Source organism: Asterias amurensis, chromosome 7, assembly GCF_032118995.1.
Source record: "Asterias amurensis chromosome 7, ASM3211899v1".
NCBI classification, from domain to species: domain Eukaryota; kingdom Metazoa; phylum Echinodermata; class Asteroidea; order Forcipulatida; family Asteriidae; genus Asterias; species Asterias amurensis.
The window spans coordinates 16,448,768-16,472,058 of record NC_092654.1 but is presented as its reverse complement, the minus strand read 5'-3'; the positions used below and the strand labels follow the sequence as shown (position 1 = coordinate 16,472,058).

At 39.2% G+C, this 23,291-nt stretch overlaps 1 protein-coding gene across 1 annotated transcript in view; it reads left to right on the top strand.

The window, feature by feature from the left end:
• Positions 1 to 23,189, top strand: part of LOC139939866 (proto-oncogene Wnt-3-like) — a 33,923-nt gene extending 10,734 nt beyond the window's left edge. Inside the window, exons 2-5 of the mRNA XM_071936018.1 lie at positions 18,018 to 18,259; positions 18,876 to 19,015; positions 19,537 to 19,686; positions 20,461 to 23,189. Of these exons, the coding sequence (XP_071792119.1) occupies positions 18,018 to 18,259; positions 18,876 to 19,015; positions 19,537 to 19,686; positions 20,461 to 20,940 (1,012 nt within the window). The 3' untranslated portion in view covers positions 20,941 to 23,189. The remainder of the gene's footprint in view (positions 1 to 18,017; positions 18,260 to 18,875; positions 19,016 to 19,536; positions 19,687 to 20,460) is intronic.
• The last annotated feature ends 102 nt before the right edge of the window (positions 23,190 to 23,291 follow it).

Sequence of the window (23,291 nt, the reverse complement as noted above, 5' to 3'; positions counted from 1 at the left end):
TTTATTGTTTCTAAACACCCAATTACGATTTGGTCGTGATCCTCGAAAAACATCATTTATTCAATTAAGTTTTCTCGAAAATTTAACCACCTCTTCAATATTTTCTTGAAAAGACAAATGATACAAAGGTAACACCCCCTACATTTGCGCTATTCACATCCTCGACTAAAACATCATCATTCAAACCATGGCTGTACAATCCCCATCTAATCCCCTGTTTAGCAAGCTACCTACTTAACTTTTAAATAGATTTTATTTCATTTGTTGTCAATGTTTCAGATTGACATAGCTTGACCACCCACTCCCTCACTTTCCATTAACTGGTTGACCACAAACCCCCAAACGTTTGCTTTTATGAGCAATCCATTAAATGGAAATAAATCGAACCCAAGGTGTCTCTGAACAGAAATCCGGATTAGCGGATTTTCAAGGAAAACAAGTCGAGACCTTTTTATTTTAAAAGTCGTGTCCTCGGCGAGGAGGAAATGAACTCTCCGGGGACCGTGGGTTACGCGCGCGGTTGTTGATGCCGTCTAAAACGTCATCCTCACGGGGCGTGTTCTTTGAATTGAGGCATCGCATTGTGTTTTGTCAGGTTGATACACGGAGCATAATGGTGATGCTGCTGTGTGATTGATAAACTGTCATCAATGAATGTTGTGGTTTTTCCCTCCACTGAGCAGGTTGAAAATGGAAAAACCTCAAAATGGAAGGTCGATAGTTGAATTTCCTTTGCCTCTATGAGCCATGTCTTCTTAAAATATACATGCATAAATCTTTACAATTTTCTAAAAGCATAGGATCATCCTTGAGTTGACTTGAGTGCTAAGCCCACATCTAAGGCAACCCGTATCTTCTTAAGAAGCATACAGCAACAGAGCCCATCACTCACATGAAGACGATCAGAGTATACTGATCGAAACGTCAATTTATATAGAGATATGTTCCGCCCCAACTTGATAATCGTCCCAACTATATGTTAAAGTTGGGGCGTCCCAACTCCCAACTACAGTTGGGACGCCCCAACTTTAACACTCAAGTTGGGACTGGTCCCAACTACAGTTGGGACGATTATCAAGTTGGGAAGGAACAGATCTACGAAGACGACTTGGACTAAGGAGAATGAACAATCGTTCTTCAGAACGCTCGAAATTAGTATGCCAGGAATGAAAATCTTGTTCAAACTTTTACGAGTTAAACAAGAATTCCGAAAAACCAAGAATCATAAATCTAGTCTTGTGAACAAATTATTATTCGTTGTCGGACGATGTGCTTTGACTTTCCTTTTACAACAAAACGTACCCTCTGATGATAATGATTATTTCAGCCAGACTTGACCAACTTAACATGAGCAACCATGCAAATGCCCTTGGTAAAAAAAATGGCTACATCCTTCCATGAATTAAACAACGCATTGTCAAGGGTTTGAGGACACCAATACGGATGTCTCAGCCGTCCTGGATTCTCGAAGGGCCCCTGGTGTAAGCAGGGCCCCTGTGCAAGCAGGGCACATGGCAACAGCCAAAACTGTAGTCTTGGAGCAAGACGTTCCTCGTTTTCCTTTCACGCTGTTGGTGAGTTGAGCGCGCTGTGCGTCAAAGGAAAACGAGAGCCGTCTTGCATCAAGACTACCAAAACTGTCATCAGGTTTATAACGACCACTCCAATCTGCAAAACAACTCCTCTAATATTCAACAACCGAGCGTGGGCAATATCGATATGCTCACCTGTGCATGTGTGTCCCTGTACTGACAAGGAGCTACGGGGCAATACGTTTCCCAACGGGCAAACGAACCATAAAGGGGAGTGTATGACATTTATTTTGCCCCTTCATTTTCTCCACCGTGCCGGATATTCTCCATTAAAGTGAAGGTGGTAAACAATTAAGTTGACAGGCATTTCGAGAAGGCAATGCGCGAGATACTAATTGAACATGACATAACGTCAAGCTGAACACCTTTTGGACAGGTAACATGATCAGGGTGTGCCTGTAACTTGATCGGTCATTTCGCGATCGGCCGGCGGTTTCGCTATGGTCCAACAATTTAGTTTACTGGTCCATATTTTCAGGGTTTCTTTCGACATTTATAGCCTTATTGTGACTTTGAGAGGCATTTTTTCAATTACAAATTTGAGGTCATTATGGCCAGGGGCGCAACGGGGACCGGGGGGGGGGGGGGGGTGTCATGTTCGAGCCGATGTCCCGTGCCATGCCCCTCCTCGATGTCCGTGACCAACACCAGTTTTGTATTTGCAGCCAAATTCACATGCACTTTTGAGCAGCAACATTGAAAGCTGAGCTACATGACGACAATATTGTTACTGATCCCACAGGTCTGTCAGCTATTGCCCAATACAACAGATTATTATGCCAAGTCAAGTGACTTGAACTAAATTTATCAGAAAATGATAGAACGCGTTTAACCCAAAAGTTAGAACTGGTGCCGTTACGTCTGCAAAAAAAAAACCACCACTTTTTACGAAAAGTTGATACACCTGTATTCCACTCCTGAAAACAAACTTGAAAGCATGTCAGCTGCGTAAGTTAAACCATCGAGAGACCCTTCTCATAACTTAAAACCAGCCCGTAGATTCGACAGATCATACAAATACCAGTATCAGATCCACCCTTCATTCTAACATGAACTTTTAATTATTTTTTTCCATCCAATATCCACCGACAAAAGTTACTGAATGTCGGTCCTGAATGTCGCCGCAAGGCGCCAGCAGCTACCCAGCCCCAAAGAAAGTTGCTAGACCTTATACCCTTGCATAAAAGAATACCACGCACCTTTGATAAATGCGTGATAATGAAGGAGTCTGTTGGTCTTGACATAAAGGTAGGGTTGCGGATTGGGTTTTTGTCAACGATTGTACTTATTTATAAGAAATGAAGAGACAATACAAGTATCAAGCGAAAGTGTCAGCCGAATACAAAACAAGCACACTGTGATGGTTGTTTCACCAGAATGGCGAGACCATCTATGTTTTTAACTTTTCTGTTTCCCCCTCACAATTAACAAAGTTTTTGTAAATAGTATCTTGTCCATATAGATCGTTCTCTTGAAACATAAAATTGGAAGAAACTATAAATGAATAGTAAACTTGCGGGTACAACCATGTGAAAATATCGTTAGTGTGAGTGTTTTGACTCTGAACAGAGCTGGTGTGGTCTCGACGTTTCTTCTCGTCTTCAGGACTACAAATAAATTGTCTGAAGGTGACTAATAAAAACCGTAATTTGAATTGAGTGTTCCTTGATCATCGTGAGGTGAGTCCACCTTCACCTCATTTTCTGTGTACTTTTCTTCGGCGGGAAATACAGATTTTTCAATTGTATTTCACGTGCGGTCAAAACGTAAATGCGATTTGATCGAGCACATGGTATATCTAATTGGACAACAGCACAAAATGTCGGCCCCCAACGGTCATTCAACCCTAGTGGGTTCACCAATTTTCTTGTCCCTCCCAAGGACGTACCTTACAATGTGACTGAACCGTATGACTGTCCATCGCATGTTTAGATACACATTTAACATGTAGTCCTGCTGGACCCATTTCAACATAATGACATTTTGTGGGATACATGGATGTGTCATGCATAAGATATGACTTGAATAATGTTGAACATCGATCAGAACGAAACACCGGGAACCCTCCTGTTCAATACCTATTCTTGGGGTATCGAATGACCGGTCTATACGGGGGAAGTTTTGTTTTAAACTGGCGCACAATTACTTCACACCTCGTGGGGTCTATTCAGAGATTTGAAAAGTGACGTGTCAGGGGGTGGTGTACATCCGTCAGGAGTGCTGTCCACATGAATGTTCACTCGATGATTCACACAATGTACGAACAAACATGAATTAAGACGTTCTTATTTGGTTCTTTTGAGGGGCATTCGTCGATCAATGCATCACAGATTATTGACAATGGCCCAAGGATTCTAAGATTCGGGTAAAGTCAAACACTGCACAGAACTTAAAATGTTATCAAAGAGCAAAGACAGCTCAATGCTTAAATATAAAATGGAAATCTTATCACAGAAACAGGCTAGCTGCTAAAATTGGCAGTAGTTTTTAACATAGTTGCGGCTGTTCCCATATATTTTTCTAGATTGTGCTAAGCATTATTTGTCTACCTAAAGAATATGAATTTGGGCTCTATGAGATTTATAATAGGCATACTATTATGTTTTCCGTCATTGTTAAAAATATTGAACAGAATTCTTTGACGTAGATGATTTGCATATGTGAACAATATATCAGCCCTCTGTAAAAAGCACAGTTAAAAAAGGGGTTCTGCTTATAAAGAGTACATTCAGAAGTACCGAATCTTGACTCTGCTTTGTGTTTCTTTGTTTGGTTTTCCTTTGACGACAATGTTCATGTTATAAAGAGGTATAGTTTGGCCAGTCTCAACGATCTTGTTGTAACATTATTTATTTTACAAACTGTCTGCCCGTATTTTTAATTGTTTAATGGCCAAATAAAGAATACGAATAAGAACAATAGTCGATTGTATTGTGGTTAGTAGTGCACGTTTATTCTAAACCAATAGAAATTTTCCGAAATATTATTTTAAAACAAATTTCACAAAGTCACAAAAATAAGGTCTTTATCAGCATTCGTATCTTTCAACTTTGGTCATCCATTTCACAATGTAGTCTTGTAACAATTTCTAGTGCCACACGATTTTTAATTGCCGTATCTATGTCCGTTAATCTCACCTCTCAAGCCATGGCTTAAATATCACGGTAATAAGATTTCTTTATTTATTGACAACATTCCTTACGATAACAAACCTGCCAATTAAAAAAACGTGCTATATTATAGTCACTCATAGCGATACCCCTATATATTATTCACGTTCCAGTCAGGCTCATCCCCAGACTGAAAAAAAATTTGAATGACAGCTAAAAAGGCTCGTCTTCAAAAGCAAACAAAAGAACGCTATTCTTATTCCAATCCCGTGGTAAACCTTTAATCTTAATACGTCAATCACTACAGGCTTGATCGGGATTAGCCTGCCATGCACGCAGAGATGGATTGATTATGAAATTGATTTCCGGAACTCACTCATTATCAAAACCCCGGAACGGTGCAATGGAGCTGATGGTGAAGCCGATTTATTGGGAGGAAAAAACAAAACACAAGAAATTGACAAAGTGTTTTGGACAACATCCAGGTTTTTTATAGTAATGTTTAACATCCTCTCGCAAATAATGTGAGAAAACAGGAGACCAGTGAACATTGAAAATAAAAACAATAGAGCATGTATGCCTTCTTGAACCTCGACTATTCGAAAAGGGACATTGGATACTACACAAATATTGCGTTCTTTTCACACGAGGTTATTTTTTACCACCATACCACAATTTAGCAAAGGACCCTTGCCAAACTGCGCTCGTATGAACGGGGGTTAAACGTGGCATTCAAGTGGAAAAGTTTCCGAATCTTCTGGGAAAAGTAAATAGACAAATAATAGTCTGGTCCTATATCGAGAAAATCGGTGTTCATATTTGCGTTTCACACAGGGAACACGACATCAGAGACGAGTCATTGAGGGTTGTAAATGGGAATTTCAGTCGAATTGATTACCCGCAAAGTGATAGATCACCGGATGTGTTTCATTGCAAACTCGAGTACACGTGTCACAATGTATTTTATTTATTTTGCTTTTTCCTGAAGATTACAAAACGTTATTGAGCAAGTTTACTTCATGTTTACTTCATCGTGTTCTAAATAAAAACCTCTTGCCATGTCGATATCCTGCTCAATTAAAATGTGATATGTTTCTTCCTTTATGAACATTCTAACCGGTAGTTGTTTACCTTAGCTTTGGGTATCACTTAGACCCAATTGCTGCATGAATAAAGTGAACATTTTTGAATGAGAAGAACTTGTTTGGATTATGATTGATCGAAGTTGATGTCTTCATTATGGAGAGGGGGTGGAGTCATGAGGGAAAAGTGATCAATCGGGCCGAGGAATGTGTCTGCCAAATATGGATCAAATCACAATATTATGGCATGAGTAGTCAGTTTACAGATATTATACATCAATCAATATTGTAGTCGAGACCCGGTGGTACAAGACCCGTAGGCCCTACCTCTAGGGGGCGAGACCGGTGGGGAGCACTGACGTCAATGTTCTGTTACCGTAACACACTCATTCCAATCTTCTAGATATGCCTATACACCAAGCAGGTGATACTGAATGATTAAGACAGAGAACGATTGGCAACATTCAGTACATTATATCATATAGCAGTATCTATTATTCAAAACTAAACCTTGAATGATATCGAATGGTCAGACAGTAGGAGGGCTGACTGTGTACTGTGTAGATGTATTCACCACCTGATAGTAGTGCATGCTGACGTACAGTTTATCCGCCATTTGAAATCATTGTGAATGGTACCGAATGGCATGGTGGTTTCAAGCATGTGTTGCCTAAATATTGATATCACTGATGGTGTGTGTGTAAGCAATCGACTAGACTAAGTAGCCAACAACATTATTTCAGTGTACCTTTATGTAGTTGCACTTTTTTAATGGCGCGTAATAAATGAATGCTAATGTCATGACCAGGAAATAACATTAAGAATAGCTTGTTTTCGTTGAAATGAAAGTTCTCTTCCTTAAGTCATCACTGTGTTCAGAACATTATAACATTAATGAACCACAGATTGGGGACATATGAAGACGAAGTTTTTCCTTAATCCATTCTCAATTACAACCGAACAAACAAGTTGACTCTAGACTTGTTGACAAGTCGTTAAATTAATGTATGTCGCGGTGTTGGCGAAACGTCCCTCTCGCAGCTGTCTCACGAGAGGGCCGCTCAGCACGAGACTACTGCTCTTTCGATTCGGCATGGGACCAAACCATGTAGTTTGAAATAATATTATTTTTATGATGTAACAAATCATGGGACTCCTGCATTATTTGGCTATTAAAGGCAGTGGACACTATTGGTAGTTGTCAAAGACTAGCCTTCACAGTTGGTGTATCTCAACATATGCATAAAATAACAAACCTGTGAAAATTTGAGCTCAATCGGTCATCGAACTTGCAAGACAATCATAAAAGAAAAAACACCCTTGTCACACGAAGTTGTGTACGTTTAGATGGTTGATTTCGAGACCTCAAGTTCTAAATCTGAGGTCTCGAAATCAAATTCGTGGAAAATTACTTCTTTCTCAGAAACTATAGCACTTCAGAGGGAGCCGTTTCTCACAATGTTTTATACCATCAGTCTCTCCACATTACTCGTCACCAAGAAAGGTTTTATGCTAATAATTATTTTGAGCAATTACCAATAGTGTCCACTGCCTTTAAGGGGTTCTCAATTGCAATTTTTGTTGACATTTATGATATGCCTGTGGAATTATCTGTTGACGTGAAATGTGTGTCTCTAAACTGTCAAGTCCAACTGCCTTTAAACACAGCTTCTCATGTGCAAATAATAATAACATATCGAAGTTAATCATATGTAGCGCACGTATCTACCAAACAATGTACTTTCAGAAAGATATGTTATTGCAGTGATGAATTCTGAGACCCAACTATTTAGCAACTTATAAGGGTTTACAAGGTGCTACGGCGCATACAGCAGCCACAGCCAGGAACACCGAGGCGAAACCCTTCTCTTTTCGATAAGTGCACTTTGTTCTTTTACATTCGTAACACAACACATGGGACCAACGGCTTTACGTCCCATACGAAGGACGACTACGTTCCTATCCGAACGCAAACTTATACAACGTTGTGGAGTTTTGGGGCATCAAACACAGCAAGCAGAGGACCTTGCTAAACAGACGCCACTCCAGTCAGCCTGGCTTTACATTCAAACTCCGGATGTATCTATTTGGCGCACCTGTCAAAACTCTGCGCACCCAACCATTGAAAAGAAAAGAAAAGAGCCATCTGGATGTATTTGGAAATTGCAACTCCCCCTTCCTGCCACGCACTGTTACGGAGGACACATTCTCACCTTTAACCACTGGTTATAACGTAATCTTTGGTTCGGGGTAAAAATCTGGATTATGACAGCAAAGTTGTTTGCAAAGTGTCATTCCTTTCTGTGAAGGTTGTCCTTTAGACGATCTTCGGTAATGTAATAAAAAAAATATCAATTGATGAATGGATAAACATTCATATTGTGTAACAGGTGACAAGGTTTTCGATTCGAGCTGTGAAATAAAAAACAACATTCCATACGAATGTTTTGTGAATTAACACCTGGTAAAAGAGTTGGGTGTTTACAATTGTTTTATTGATACCAATTTGTGACATATTTATTGATTGATGGGGAATTTGAACTTGGGGAGTTGACGTGTACAGCTGCAAGAAGGGCCTCTGACGTTATTGACCATAATTAAAGCATAATAATTGATTTTCTCATAATTATTAGTCAATACTGTCTGGCCTAAATACAAAGTGTGCCAAACTTTTTGCTGCATATTGGGACATTAGACCCCTTTAAGACACTGGACACCATTGGTATGTGTCAAAGACAAGTCTTCTCAACATAATATGCATAAAATATCAAATCTGTGATAATTTGAGCTCAATTTGTCGACGCAGTTGCGAGATAATAATGAAAGAAAACACAAACTCTTGTAACACGAAGTTGTGTGCTTTTAGATGCTTGATTTCGAGACCCGCACTTCTAAACTTGAGGTCTCGAAATCAAATTCGTGGAAAATTATGTCTTTCTCTTAAACTATGGCACTTCAGAGGGAGCTGTTTCTCACAATGTTTTATACCATCAACCTCTCCCCATTACTCGTCACCAAGTAAGGTTTTATGCCAATAATTATTTTGAGTAATTACCAATAGTGTCCACTGTCTTTAACACTGTTCCTGTTTTTGGTGACGCCGTGTGTCAGTACCATGATACATGATGTTTTTACGAAACAAAAAGAAAATTTTTTTTTTTTAAAAACTCATATGTTTTCAATTCCAGTAAAGAAAATGTGCCCACTTGGATTTGAAATTACATGAATGAACACCTGATATCATCAGTGACGAAACGGGTCTCAAACACATACCAAGCTACATCAAATACCTAATGTCTCTGCTGTGAACGTCAGTGTCTGAAATTGGGACCAAATATAACCACAAAGTCCTTCCAGATACAAAAGGTACACGGTTCATCAGACTCCGACATAACTCCACGGTCTCTAAAGTTTATCAGAATCTTAACGAAGAAAAACTGCAATGTGTGTAGATGTCATGCTCTGTCTAGTTTGTCGTTAATCAAAATGGTAGTATGGCGACCCAAGTTGATCAAACGACAGAAGAAGGAAAAAAGGCTTTTGCAATTTATGCTCTTCGTTTCCCAACCGGTCAAGGTCTTAGTGGTGCGGTACTTGACTTTACGCCAGGAATATGTGTCGCTAAACAGCTTGCCAATGCTCATTCACATCATTTACGGCTTACTGAAGCCCCGTGTCGTCATAATCTGGACAGAAGGGTGAACTTTGGAGGAAGAACAAGTGAACATTCTCTTGACTTTCTTTTGGGTGAACTTGATACAAGGTACTTTTGCTCGACAATAAAAGGTCAGAGGTGGAGTGCATGCTCGGCGCAGAGCCAGACTTTTTTTTTACGAGTTGTTGTTGCTGTTGTTGTTTGTGTTTGCTGTTGGTGGTGGTGGTGGTGCATAACGGGAGCGGGTTTAAACTTATGGGAAGTGGGAACTAGCTCCATAGGAATGACCATTATTGGTACACTCTAGACGTCAATGGTTGTTTCAGGGGAGTGAAAGTCGTGACTTATTCTAGTTCCAGGAGAACAAAGGCTGATACAATCTCATAGTTGGAACCACACAAAGCATATTCTTAGTGCAATGAAACACATAGTCCTATATTTAGCATTATCAGTCTTAAACTTTCCCCTTCATTTGCTAGAGGAGCACCATAAAATCACCAACCTCAGAACAATTTAAAAAAGAGTAAGACACAGCAACTGGGCTATACGTTGTTATCAAAACAAATCCTCCGGTTTACTCCTGAGATCAGCAGGGACCCTGGACCACAACAAATCCTGCCCTTCCCCAACTCGTCACGACATCTGTGTGTCCCCAGAAGTAGGTGAGAAATGAAAATAAACACTCTTAAGTGCTTTGATATGGTGCTACTGAATTACGCATTCCACAGCGAAGGGGGAAGCTGTCAGGTATAGGCGGCATCTGGTGTTACGCTGAATCTTGGTTTTCCTGTCGTAGATTTCACGAAACTCTTCTTAACTTAGGATTAATTTTAGGACCTGGGACGAGTTAAGTTCCGTATCAATAGACGTTGGGGCGCATTGAACCCATCTTAAGTTAGGACGAGTTACTCTTCCTAACTCGAGACAGGATTAATCCTATATCGTTTCGTGAAATCGGCTGCTAAGATGATCATTTTTGTGCACGTTTTTCTGACCAATCGTTCAAAGACCTCAAATGGCATTTTTCACTTTGAGCTGCAAGCATGTTTCTTTCTCATGATGTATAGAAATATAGTGCTCCACAATTACCCTTAGCTTTAAAGCTTTAACCCTATGTCCAACTTTTCAGCTGATCAGCCGCTTTCCTCTTTTTCTTTCCAAAACAGTGCCATAGAAAACTGAAAAACACTGTCCAAAAGTTCCTCTTTTTTTTCAATAAGTTGCATGTCTGTATATAAACCGGAGTCACATTTATATTGAGGAACACGTGTCCAGTCTCTCCACATTGCTTTTATGTTGGGTTGAATATCAACCCCCTCGAGCAATGATCACTTTATGTGAGCATCTTCTAATTTTCAGGGGTGCTTGTGTCGTGTAATCCCACCCTGGTACACAACAGGGGACACTTAACTCCCCGTGAAACGAAGCCATTCTTCGGCGTTCATTTTGACCCGAGAAAGGGGTCGAGAACGCTAATCTGAAGTCTCCAACATCCTTGAAGTCCTGATGACAAAACGATACGGGTGGAGTGTATTCTTTTGAGTGAGATTAAAGGGCAGTCAGATTTGTAATTGTCATCCGTAGTTGATCTCATTTCTTCTTCCCCTTCTCAATTTCCTTTTCGTTGGTTGATTTGATGTGATGTTAAGCCTTTAGGCCTATTTTAAATCGTCTTAACTACATTTATAGAGAGGGTTAGTCACCTGTCGATGCACTGGTCCTCTGAAAGGGATGATCGTCATCCCCATCTTCCATATCCCCCATCTGTGTTAACAATTGTCATCTTATAATTGAAGCCAAATCGGACTGACGGACTCAAGATTGGAAACTTTAAAGTGTTCAATAGAGAGTAGAGTTGTTCCTTTTCTCAACCTACTTTCCTGGTCAATCCCTGATCAAGGTCGTGTGTGATTAATTGGCACTGATTTACTGCCAGTACTAGTCTTGTCTCAAAACCTTACGATGCATGTTTTTCACTTTACAACAAGAATATTCGTTGCTCAAAATACAAATTACAGAACAGACGGCTCATTTCGAAGATATTACTCAATCAATGAATCAATACTTTCCGCAGGTTTTATACGAGGTTGCAAAAAACAAATATATCGAACCACACAGTAATAATTATGACGCCATCGCACTGAACATAGTCTGGCCTGTATGCTTGTTTTTGAAAGGGCAAGTGCACCAATGCATGCTCTCCGTTGGTAAAAGGCATATGAGGAAAATTTCTACTGGAGCATTTCAAGGGCACCAAGGCAACGACCTGGGTGTCGGAAAGGGTATAGACACCAAGGCATGCTCTCCGTTGGTAAAATGGCATGCACACTATGAGGACAATTTCTTCGGGAGCATTTCAAGGGCACCAAGGCAATGACCAGGGGGCATGGGGGTAATCACCTTCATTGCCTCCGTGAAGTATATCAGGCCTGCATAGTTCATGCGTTCATGTATTTGGAATATCAGGGGTCGAATAAAGAGCATTGGACAATCTTGTGGTGAAATAAAATAGTAACAATTCCCAGCGCCAACAATTTAGAAATAATCTTCTGCATAGAGACAGAATGAGTGAATGTCTGAAGGTAGCCAGCCAGATGGAACTTGCGGCTTTATTGAAAATAAAACCCAGGAAATTGCGTCTGTATAGAAGCAGTGATCCTAGAAGGTTGTCTCAAAACTGCATTTAAAGTATTGTACAAATATTAAGTGATTGTTAAGTTTCAACCTTGTGTAAAAATTTCACTTCTGAGGCCCCTCTTTCATGAATACATGAAGCAGAGAGTATGTGTTGACACTCATAACTTTAACCATAGAGTAAGGTTTAAACAACTCACAACTCACAAGCAGGACTATAATATTAGAGTTCTCTGCGGAAGTGACATCTTTTTTTCCAAATACTATTTTTTTGTATGAAGGTTCTCTCTCTCCTGCCTATCACTTTATGTGGACAGAGAATATGAAACATTTTTTTCATTTGTATTCAATTTTATTTGGCTTGTTATCATGGAAAGAACAATCGACTCTCGTTTCAACATCATTGCTGTGACTGGCCAAAATTATCTCTTTTTTAGGAACGTTGTTATAAGAGGATACCAAAGCAACGACAACAAATTACAAAGTAGAACATGAGGTCCAGAACTTCAGAATGTACTTTGAAAAGCAGAACATCTGTAATGTACAGCGTGTTCGTTATAACGAGGGTTGACGATTGGTGACCTAAAACAGAGGCATGGATACATATTACACGAATTGTTATCACCACCACAGAAAGGAGACTCTAAACCAACAACGATGCCTATTTAGGCTATTTTCCTTTTAAGTGTTAAAGGAACCCAAAAAGCAATTAATTTTCATCAAATTCTGACGTGTTTCAACACAACTAAAGCGAGTGACTCATCCGTTGTTATTTTCTGCACTTTTCATGAATACAATGACTGCCGTTAATTTGACGTCGCTGTCATTTCATTGGAAACCGAACCAGGCATGTCCACCGCCGTAGACTATCCACCTTTTGATGAATGGGGTCTCGTAAAACTTGGACAAAGGGCTGGGACTGCTAATTTTTAATGACATTTTAGTCATAAGGGCAGTATGGGTGTACTCATTCACACCCACCGATGGGATAAATTATACGAGGTAAAAGCTTATTCAATGATGACAATGAGGGGTGACATGTCTTTCTGACGAGGGGCTCAACATCAAGGGCAACCCAACGGGGAAGTTTCCCATTCTTACACCCCGGTTTTATAATCTTTTAACCTGTCCATCAAAGAAGAGAATAAATCCTGCATCTTAACAAATGTCCTTAACTAATAACAGGCAACCTTCGAGTTTCGAAGTGAATTGTAAATGAACTCCCAGTACCAAGAAATATTTATGGTGTTTTGCTCTCCCACTGTTTGGTCCATAAGTGGCAACTGTATGGTGCTTGAATGCGTGGCTTAGAGGTTTTCCTTTGCAACAAGTGCAATTGCTGATTATTTGCTTCTAAAGGATCAACTCTTTTGAAAATCAGCGTTTCAGTTGAGTGTTCCAAACAGCAACTATTTGTTTCCTAAAGCTCGGTGGTGAAGACGAAAGTCTTCCTTTGTAAAATATACTCCAAGCAGTGATAGAGATAGCCTATTTTAACCACCCACCCAGCGTCCATATAAATTGTAGCCTGTACCTGTCCTGAAAACATGACAGAATGTAATGTACATTTGCGTCTATTGTAGAATAGACTCACAACAGTTATTAGGGAATGCCTGTTTTATTCACAAACCCAGTCCATTATATAGCCATACTGTGTCCTTAAAACATGACAGAATGTAAAATGCACAACACAATCACCAAAACACATTCCATACTGACTGATTTTCTCCCATTGTATGTTATTGGCCCTCGATTGATTGATCACCAATGTCTATGGAGCCTGTATTTTTGGTGTCGAACCAAGGTTTCGTAAACCACAAACAAAATGGCGAACTTATTACAAGCCCTGTGATCTCTATAGTTTTTCATTGATTTGTTTCCCTTCATCTTTCACTGCAGAACAATTCATTAAACGGGATTTGTGTCCCATCAACCTTTTCTTGACTCAGAACTCAACGATTAGTGCAAGAATTTCAATAAATTGAAACTCTACCAGTGTGAAGTGAGACACCATTATTTAGACACCACACCGTCCGCCTATTGTTTGTTAGCAGACCATGCTGTGGTCTGTAGAAGGCCGTCGGTCAACTGATCCCCATTGTCACACACGTGATATTGTATGACTTGGAAAACATTGAAATAAAAGGGAAGACCTGAGCCGATTTTCGTAAACCCAGCCCAACCAATTTCCTTAATTCCCAAGGATTATTTCACTACTTTTCATGCCAAGACGTATTAAGGTAACATGTCCGACAAGGACAGCCCCCAACAGAACAAGAGTAAGAGAAAAAAAGGCAATTAAAATGGATACGGAAATAACCGTGACACAGATGTAAATAATTTCGCCACAATTCACGGACAAATTGTGCGTTTCAATTTCTGCTCGTAGCTGCTAAATTATTGGTCAGGTCAAGCAGCATTGATTTGATGCAGGCATACGTTTTGTGCTGAGTGTTTTGTTCATCAAAATCAATCTATAAAAGGGTCAATGAAAATGATATAGTTTCCACTGACCCAAAATAATACACCGTAAAGTTCTTGAACGGTCCATTAGAGCTTATTATTTGACAAGGAATGGGTTCATGTGGAGTATAGGGGGAGGTCACTCGTCTTACTTGTAAGAAACAAAATGGTTTTCAAAAGCTTAAATTTTTTTTTTCATTTGATCATTTTGTTTTATCCCAAAAAGGCATAAATTGAAAACTACGATTTGATAAACACGTGAGTGCAGCACTTTTAGATCTTTCGTATGATAATGATAGTATTACAGAAGAGCATGTTTAAATGACTGATTTTATAACCGTAACATTTTATGTTTCCAACGAAAAAGGCGGCACTGGGAGGATGTGCCATGGGGCTGATCGCTTCGCACAGACCCATGACCTTCATCCGACTGGCAGCCCCCCGTCGTACCCTTCTGCGTCATTACAAGACCTTCTCCGTATCCGAATTTACACCTTGAGAAGGTTAAGGCCCCGGGGAGGAGCTTTCCAACAAAGCCTAAAACATCTTAACGTTCTTTAATTGCTAGTTCTCAAAACTTGGAAGGCCAATTGCAATTGTTCACCATTTAGTTTTACCCCGGGGGTTAAAAAGTACTTGTGAGCAGTTTGGACTCTTCGTTTAAGCCGCGGATCGTTTTGAGTGCGAACGAACAAACAAGTTTTCAAGGTACCTGTATCCGTGTAACGATTATCTTTCAACAAAACCACATTTTATGAGAAGACATATTTAACGTCATTAAACTGTGACTTTTCAGAGGGGATTGATTGTTATTAACGGTCAGAAACTGACCTTCAACATATAGGCCTTGGTCGCCCCTTAGACTAATCACATTGTCCTCAATATAAAGAACTTGATCTATCGGTTATTTTGCTGGTAAACTTGACAAAATCTTTTGTGAAAGCTTGTTTACAAAAATATAATTTTTTTAAATGCTGGTCATACACGTCAGTTTCAATCAGACTTAAAGTAATGGTTGTTTGCGCTCTTGATATTTTTTCAGTGAACGCGTCGGGTACGTGAAGAAGAAAACGGTGACATACATTCCTTTTAAAAAGTCATGTTTTTTTTTAGTATCATTTGAAATACCCTTCCCTACTACAATACCGTATACAAAATTTAAATATAGGCTGATTTGAGGCAAGTCAAGGAAAGCAAAGTGAAATCACAAAGCAAGTGAAACATTTACTCTCCTTATAACAAGGTATGGGACTGACCAAATTACATCTTAATAACAGGAATGTTGTTATAAGAGGGCAGCAAAACAAAGAACCACAAAGCAGAAATGAAATTTCTGACTTTAGAATGAACTCTTTATAAGCAAAACCACTACAATGCTCTCATATAACGATGGTTCTGTGCACGATGCGTAATGGTGCATGTATAAGACACTGGTGTCGAGTCTTAACGAAAATTAGTAGTTAAAAGGATGCCGTGAGTAAACCGGTTGAGTATTGATAATTCGGTTATAGCGAGGACCAGGGTGAATTTTCCACGGAAGGATCATATTTTGTTTCATCATAAGTTGAATGTTTACTTCCGCCTTACACAACACATTGTTCGAGTAAAGAATGAACATACTTTTCACACGGGTACTTTTGTGACACGCATCAACTCCGCTTTAAAACTGCAAACAATTTCGGCTTACATAGCGAGATGTATAATATATTCGTTGGATATTCACCGATGTCACTGGGGTGCCCCGAAACTGTTCCCATGGGGTCAACTCTTAAATAATGCCCAATAAAGATACCCCGATCCTATTGCATGGGTCTTTTTTCCCAATCCCTTTGCCCATAAAGGAACTGAAATTCCGAAGAATTTAAGGCTCCCTCGCTCCTTTATCATCCGTCGATAATTCAGGGTTTTTTCCCCAAAAGATGACATAGATTGATAACTTACGCCCGGGGCCTTGGAACGTGGTGGGAAATTCTCGGATTTAATCAGTGTCAAGAGTCGCTGGTTTTAAATACAAATGGAGGGAGAGAGAATGTGTGAGAAAGGAAAGAGAGGAGAAGGAAAAACAGGGGAAATTCTTGATGATTAAACTTTAAGAAAAGAATCTCCGGTTCACGCATAAAGATCCGTTTACAAAGAACACTGAACGGCATTGAACCGCAGAAAATAGAGGAGAACAATAGCTGGAATGATTCGAACTCAGCGGCAGAGGGCGACAAACTCGGTTCTGAGTTAAATACAATGAGTCATGATTATGGGGACAAATTTGTACCATTGCGACAGATCGTGATACTCGACACTTTTTACAAAAGATTTTACTTTGAAATATTTTTAGATTCAACAAATATTTGGCCATATATAAATAACAATAGTAATGACAGTGTGCTTCGTTGTTTTTAAGGACAAGGGTAACAAGGCATTTTGCCCTTGGTAAAGGGCACCCTTTGAGGAAATTGTAAATTTCTACTGCACCAAGGTAATGACTAGGGGAAATGAATGCAATCGCCTTCGTTGCCTCCGTGAAGTACCAGGCTTTACATGTGTCAAACTTAATACGAGCCAAAGTGAGGAACCTGTATTACAAATAAGTGTTGTATTTTGTATGAAAAAAATATCAGTTAGCATGTTTTCCACGTAGTTTACAACTGGCTCCCGTCTACTCCAAGCAATTTGACTTTCAATAATGCAATGTTTCCATCAAGCTTCTCTGTAATAAATTACACATTGACACTACCACAATACCAGCACTTAACAGTGCTTCCCATTAAACACAATATACCATCCGTCGACCCTTTAATGGCGTCAGTCAGCTTCAGCTGCTTCCAATGTTATGGCCGACCATGACTAATATTTTTGTTAAAAAGCATGCATGAAAAAAAGTTTTTCTTAAAACTGATCAAAATCATCTTTGTTCCCTGGAGGTTTACAGACCTAAAGCTCTGGTAACCGTAAAATTGCGGCACACTTCAAAGAAGTGATGTCATTGTGCTCACTGGCGTTTATTTGTTCGATAAAAATGGCGGGCGCCTTTACGTGTACTAATACGTCAGAAAGTGTGGGATTATTAAACAGAAAGGCAAAGGCTTTCTGTAAACAACAATTTCTGAGTCTTCTATGGGTATTTTTAAGGAGATTTTATATTTGATAAATATTTCTTTTTATGCTTTGGTTAGGAAATAATTATGGCATGAAATGTCCCCTAACCACAACTATGCAATATCAAGTACGGAAGATACATGCATCCAGGCCTATGTATACTTCGTTATGAAATGACAAGGGCACCATGGCTTTTTCTCTTTGGTACATGGCACCCTATGGGAATTTTTTAATGTAAACTGAAAGCAATTTAAGGGCACCAAGGCAATGACCAGGGGCATTTGTTTTTAAAGAAGGAATTACTTTTTGATATTGAACAGACGTCTGATATCATCACAATTTTCTCTTTTTGAAACATAACCAACTTCTTCTCTCTTTTATGTTGCAGGACACTTGGAACTGCTTACACATTTGCAGATGATCAGATTTTCGAATACCCGTGCAGAAACATACCTGGTTTCCAGAACAGACAGCTCCGTTTCTGTGAACAAAACGAAGAGTTTGTCCCCACCGTCGCTGAGGGCGCCAACAAGGGTATCGTAGAGTGCCAGTTTCAGTTCAAAGGTCGCCGATGGAATTGTACAACAATTGATGGAGACGAGTCTGTGTTTGGAAAAGTTTTACAAAGAGGTAGGAATATTTTAAATTGTGTATTTTTCTATCCTATAATCATCATATGGAAGTCCAACTTTGTTTTTATACATAAACAGAATACAACAAATCCTAACAAAACATGTATAATATTCATGAACTAAACAAATCTTCTAGGGATCATTTAACAATAAAACGCAAACACTGAAGTAACTGGATGCTTGCTCCCTGATATTTAAAAGCTAAAATATGCCCATAATTATTTGACAACCATTCGTGATTTGCTTTCATTCAAATCAAACGAAACTGAGTCGTTGGATGGATAGTATGGTCCACATTTTGTTTGAGGAACATCAGTATTCCATTGGATGTTGCATTTGGGAACATGACCAAAATGGTGGCAGTATGATGACGAAGTCTATTCATCCTCGCTACTAAGGGTAGCGCCGTACTATCGTCACCTCGACATTGAGAGGCGAGACCGATCACTCATGGGAACGAAGTTGGATTCCATTATGCTACCTGAAAATCATGTTCTGACATCATTGTATGAACGTCACCTTTTTGTTTCATGTACGTTTCATTGGTGTATTTATTATACAACCTTTTTTGTAAAGCTTTCTAAACTAGTAAATATAATATTTTTATTCGCCAGGTTCGAGAGAGAAGGCTTTCGTGAATGCCATATTTTCCGCAGGTGTAGCGTACTCTGTCAGCAGAGCGTGTTCCAGGGGCGACTACCTTGGATGCAGCTGTGACACACGGCACCAGGGCCCGACTGATCAACCCCACCAGGTACGTAAACCTCGCATTCAATATTTATCTTTTCAATTTTTTCTCCTCGTCTTCTTCAAGTATGATGTGCTATCATTAAGCATGCTAAGTGGCCGAGTAGTTTGCCCACAAAATTCTTGGTAGCATTCAAAATATGGGTTAAAAAATAATCTGGTTCGCAAATAAAAGGCTGAAGTCGAAGTTATATTTTGCACCGAGAGACTTATCACAGAAAGTCAAAATTGCGATGTTTTTCGTAAATGGTGTTCATGTTTTCCTCTTAGAATTGCAGGAAGGGTTGCAAATTGAACTGAGGTGGATTTCACAAAGAGTTATGATGAGTTTATATTCGTCGTATCTTAAATACCGTACAGCCTTAAGTTTGTAATAACTCCTAGGATTAGTCCTAAGTTGGGCAGTCTTTGTGAAACCGACCCCGGGGCTGTCATTGATTATGAAGAACAGGCGAACACTTTTTGGAAAGATAAAAACTGTCCGTCCTGTAAATTAATATTTTGTTATTTCATTTTGTCTGGTATCAGATAGTTGCAAACAGCACGTGGCGATGGGGAGGGTGCAGCGAAGATGTTGACTTCGGTATCGACTTCAGCCGAAAGTTCACCAGCTCCAAGGAGCTCAGGAACAGGGCCAGTGTCATCATGGATAAACACAATGACGAGGCTGGACGCAAGGTAAACCTATAACTGATTCCTTTTTGTTTTCTGCAGAAGAGCAATTTAAGTCGTTCAAACGACGTACTTTTAAGTAGTTCGAACGATATAATAATAAAAATGAACTACAGCATTAAAGCGCACTTTACTGGAAAAGAGAACCATTCAAAGGCGCTGGTCAAGTTTTGTCAAGATGTTGGAAAGCAAGCAAAAACAAGTGTGTTTTGAGTTTCTGCTGGAGGAGAGTGATGTTGATCGAAATACTTAGTACGTTGTTCAAAGTTTACGATTCAATAGAGACAAAATTCCATCATACGAACGACTCATTGCCCAAACGACTTATCTTGTTTGAGTAACTTATGATCTTGTTCTTGTTAGTATGTTTGAACGACTCAAACAGTATTTTCTGAAGTTTCATTCAAATTAGGAGCAATGTACTGCAGTAGTTTTTGGTCACGCCTCCAAGATCATACTTTCCTTCTTCATGTTCAACAAAATTGATTCTAGTATTATACTGAGTATAACTTATAAAAAGGTATATTTGTTGCACAGTCAGCTCTTTTTCAGAACATAATTAAGTACATGTATGTCTATGTCTGATTTGTAAAATTTCAAATACTAGAAATGAACATCAAGTGTGGGGCTTGGGCGTGTTTGGGTTGAGCAGATCAGAAATTTTACTTTTTGGTGTGCGAAGGAAGTTTGGAAGTTTGTTATGTCTATCTGGAATGTAACTATTTAAGCTCTATAATCTAAAACTATCACTCATTGCGTTTTCTTGTTTTCAAATTACAGGCAGTATCAGACAGTCTGGAGTTGAAGTGCAAGTGTCACGGTATATCGGGAAGCTGCGAGCTCCAGTCATGCTGGTGGCAGATGATCCCGTTCCGTAAACTCGGCCTGTTGATGAAAGATAAGTACGACAGCGCTGCCGAGATGCGGATCGTCCGTCAGTCCGAAGCACGGGGCCGCATCGAGACCCTTCAGCCCAAATCACTCCTCTATAAACCGCCGACCAAGGCTGACCTGGTGTACTACGAGAGCTCACCGGACTACTGCGAGTTCAACCCCGAGCTTGGCTCTCTCGGTACGGTGGGCCGCCAGTGCAACAAGACATCCAACGCGATCGACGGGTGCCAGCTCATGTGCTGCGGCAGAGGGTACAACACCATCGTGCACCAGGTAACGGAGCGTTGCAACTGCCGGTTCGTCTGGTGCTGCAAGGTCCTGTGCGACAATTGCGAAAGGAATTATGAGATTCACACGTGTAAATAAAACAATTGAAAATAGGATACTGGGTTCCTTTTTTTATTATCCCTTTTTTTGTTTTACCTCTTTCAAACATTGTCATTGCCGTGTTGACCTGGGAATTGACTTTTGACTACCGTTGGTTGCAATGGTAACAATGAAGAACTCAACTTTTAACTGATAAACGCCATATTCAATTCCTTTTTCTGACCTTTTAGGACTATTTTGACATAGTTTCGGCTTTAATTTGCCATTTCGAGGCCTCTTTTTAGATTAATCGCACACAAGTTTCGTAGAGGAACAATGACTCAATGAACTCACTGGTATAATCTGACATAGCGAGCGGCTTTAACTATAGGCAGAAGGTGTCACTAAAATAATGCATTGCAAGCAGACAGTTGTGGGCCAGTTACTAGTAACTTTAACATCATGCTGCCTGATTCGCCACAAAAGCCACACAACATTTGTGTTGACCCTTTCGGTATCTACCTATAACAATTTTATCTATACTTTAGGTGCCCGATGTATTGATACAATGATAATATTCCCCCATATTATAGAAAGAACCCAGAGAATGCAATGTGTGTAGTTTAATCTATACGTATCCTGCTTTGAAGCATTTCGTGCACGCTGCCATTTTGGCTGTATGGCAATTTACAGCTCTCCCATTGGTTGATGTGTGTCACTTTGACCATACGTCACATTAAGTTGATACATCACTGACAAAGAGGGCGCACTAAGTATTCTCCGTGTTCTTTTTTACTATGATTTTCAATAAAAAAATTATACTAAAACGTCCCTTCATACAATGACCCTTTTTTTTAAAAAGCTGTATGGCAAAGTATTAAATATAACGATCGAATGTGTAGATATTGTTAATGACTCTGTATATACTATTTTTAATTGTAAACCGTTTGCTTCTCGTTTTTTCGTATTGACGGGCGGCCATCTTAGTCTGGCGTCCTAAACGCATGGTATGGATTATTAATGGTATGATGGAACATCAAGTTTGGGTACCATAATTTAGTAAAGAATAATGAGTGTGTAATTAAAAACATTTAGAGAATGTTACTATTAAAAAACTACTCGAATATGTGTATTTTAACCGATAAAGGCGTCGTAGCTCTGTAAAAATGTAGCATTGTATACTGTACAAAAACACAGCTCAAAAGTCGGCATATGGTTTGACAAGTTTTACAATCATTCGCTGCGATCGTTTAAATGTATTATGATGACTATTTATTGAGTATTATTGAAATTATAATTTTGAAAAAGAAGAAGTTAGCAGCCACTTTAATATGGTACTTTACAGCATTTAACACAGTCTCACTTGAAAATAAACAAATTCCGTGATCTGAAATTTGGATGAAGTTCTTTGCAATACTGTAGGCACTCTTTTCATGTTACCGCCATGTTGGTTTACTCTATTTAAACGTGTAACCAACCTGATGCTGGAAGGGGATAGTCTGGTCCCTTTTCATCAAATGCATAGTGTACCAACTGAATCCTCACTGTTGATACAGACATCCTGGCAAAGAGGGCCGGAATGTTATAAATATTGTCTGTTTCATCTACCAATATGATTTATGAATGGATACAATTTTATGCAAAATAACAAACTTGCATGCAAAACACTTAACATATAAGGCCTATGTATAAGAATAAGTCCACATTCAGCTGCATGTTAAATACACTCTTAGGGCCTATGGGTTTCGTAGACTCCATAGTAAAACGGTGCTGTATAGTAATTATACTGATTTAATAACGTTGAGTTTTTGACTGCTCTTTTCAGAGCCATTGCATTGTGGCTTGTATTCTCACCATGAAATTTCAAACATTGTTGAGTTTAGACAATTTTAAAACCATTCGTGATCTACACCAACGATACGAAGGGTCTTGTTTTCATTTGGTTTCTGACAACACTTCGTTTTCCATATTGGTGTAAATTCGAAATAACCAACACTTCAAAATATACTTTCACTTAAAAGAATTTTTTTATTGAGATGTACAAATTTATCTGGACATTTCTCATAGATTAAAAATAATAACCATATCCTGTTTTAAGGCGAAGTGGTTATACGAGTTATGATTTATATACTGAAATTGCTGTTATTAATTTAGCATGTACGTGTACATTGTGCCTGAAGCCGCATTCATGTACCTTTTTTATATCATAGGATAATGCATTGCATTCGGTGCAGTGTATTTCATGTATTTATATAAATAAGGCTTTTTTTTGCATCTACTTTTACGACGAAATAAACAAAATATTTCTTATAAATGCGAACTTGTATTTGACTAATATTTATTTGTCCTTTGATGAGTGGTCCATGCTTGAACAAACATGTGGTTTTTATTTTTTACTCTCTGAACATAGG